The following is a 1561-nucleotide window of genomic DNA, read 5'->3' on the forward strand; positions in this document are numbered from 1 at the left end:
ATAAAGATGCAGAGAGGGGGAAGTATCGTTAGGGAAGTATATTGACGTACCCCGAGACGCACGACGGAGTTGACGATGTTGTGGGTCCAGGCGGCCTCGACGCGCAGCAGGTCGCGGCGCGTGTCGGCGCTGAAGTAGCGCGGCCCGGCGGGCGCAGCGCCGGGCCCCGCGCCGCTGGCCTGCACCAGGAAGCAGTGCTGGCGCCAGTCCACCGTCTCGCTCTCCTTCACCGTGCGGAACATCGTCTGGTACACCTTCAGCGTCTCCGGGCACTTCGCCAGCTCCGTTATGTTCATCTACGCGAACACAAATGTTACATCGTCATCTATTATCTATTCCCTGTTCCCTAGTAGGTTAGGAAGGAAGTGATGTGTATAGTCACCGGGGGCACGTCGAAGAGCATGACGTCGGTTCCCTTGAGGAGGAGGAACTTGGGGCGGTAGGTCTGCCAGGGCTGCGCGGCGCTGACCACGCCCTCGTGCACCCAGCCCATGTACTCGATGCGCTCGCCGCCCGCCAGGTGCCGGTTGAACAGCTTCATCTGCACAGCGACACGCATTGGTGTGGGTGAGTGCGCAGTGCCCTCCCTCCTCCGCACAGACGTACCTGCAGGTTGGTGAGGCCCACGATGTTGTCGGAGATGCTCTTGAGCCACTGCGAGAGCGCGGCGGGGTCCTCCGCGTGCACCACGCCCGTCGTCACGTGCGCGCGCGCCCCCCGCACCTGCGCACACCCCACACCCCACCCCGCACCCCGCACGTGCTCGTCATATGCAATTATCTCTTTCTCTCTCAAACAGATCAAAGGTCCTTCCGACTCACCTCGAAAGCTCCCGGCCTCAGCTTGTCCGTCCCCGGCACGTATCTGGTGACGTAGGCCATCATTAACGGAACTGAAACCGAAAACGCATCGTATCACACGATCAAAAAATCAATGCTTGGTTCTCGATGCGTAAGTTTAGCGGCGGTCCGCCAAAGTGGTTAACCGAATATTTGAAGAATTTTATTGATCGATGCATCATATGATGTGTTTGCCATGCAAGTGTTGAATGGCGCACGACATCGACTCCGCCCCCAGCCGGTGCTACGTAGCCCTCATTGAAGTTATTTCGAAGAGCAGACGCACCAGAGACGACGTCGACCCAGTGCGTGTCGTCCTGCGCGTTGTGCTGCGCGTTGTGCTGCGCGTTGTGCGGGTGGGGCGCGTGTGCGAGCGGCGTGTGCGCGGAGGCGGCGGACGGAGGGCGGGACGCGGGCCGACTGCCCTCCTCCGCGCTCCAAGCACTCTGATTACACAATTATTTTATTTTCATTACAAATGTTTGTGATTCTGTTTTGCGTAAATTGAGTTTATAGAATTTATTCAATGAACTTTTTAGCAATAGAGAAGCGACCTGCCAGCCGGCGTCGTCCGCGGCGCGCTCGGAGTTGCAGTTGTCGTCTAGAGTATTCGCGTGGTGGTTGTGGTGGGAGGGGTGCTCGTCGCCGGTGCTGCTGTCGGTGTCCGACGCCGCCTCCGCTGCAATTATTTTTATGGACAACGACCTTGAACGAAACTTTTC

General features: G+C 58.6%; 1 protein-coding gene across 1 annotated transcript in view; it reads left to right on the forward strand.

Annotated features, from left to right (window-relative positions):
- The window catches only part of LOC106127964 (potassium/sodium hyperpolarization-activated cyclic nucleotide-gated channel 3), a gene marked incomplete at its 5' end in the record, with an annotated part of 1868 nt that extends 1730 nt beyond the window's left edge, over window positions 1-138 (forward strand). The window contains one exon of the mRNA XM_013326252.1: window positions 91-138. Coding sequence (XP_013181706.1) covers window positions 91-138 — 48 coding nt within the window. The remainder of the gene's footprint in view (window positions 1-90) is intronic.
- Window positions 139-1561: the final 1423 nt, after the last annotated feature.

This window comes from Papilio xuthus, unplaced genomic scaffold (genome assembly GCF_000836235.2).
Source record: "Papilio xuthus unplaced genomic scaffold, Pxut_1.1 DF828840.1, whole genome shotgun sequence".
Classification (NCBI taxonomy): domain Eukaryota; kingdom Metazoa; phylum Arthropoda; class Insecta; order Lepidoptera; family Papilionidae; genus Papilio; species Papilio xuthus.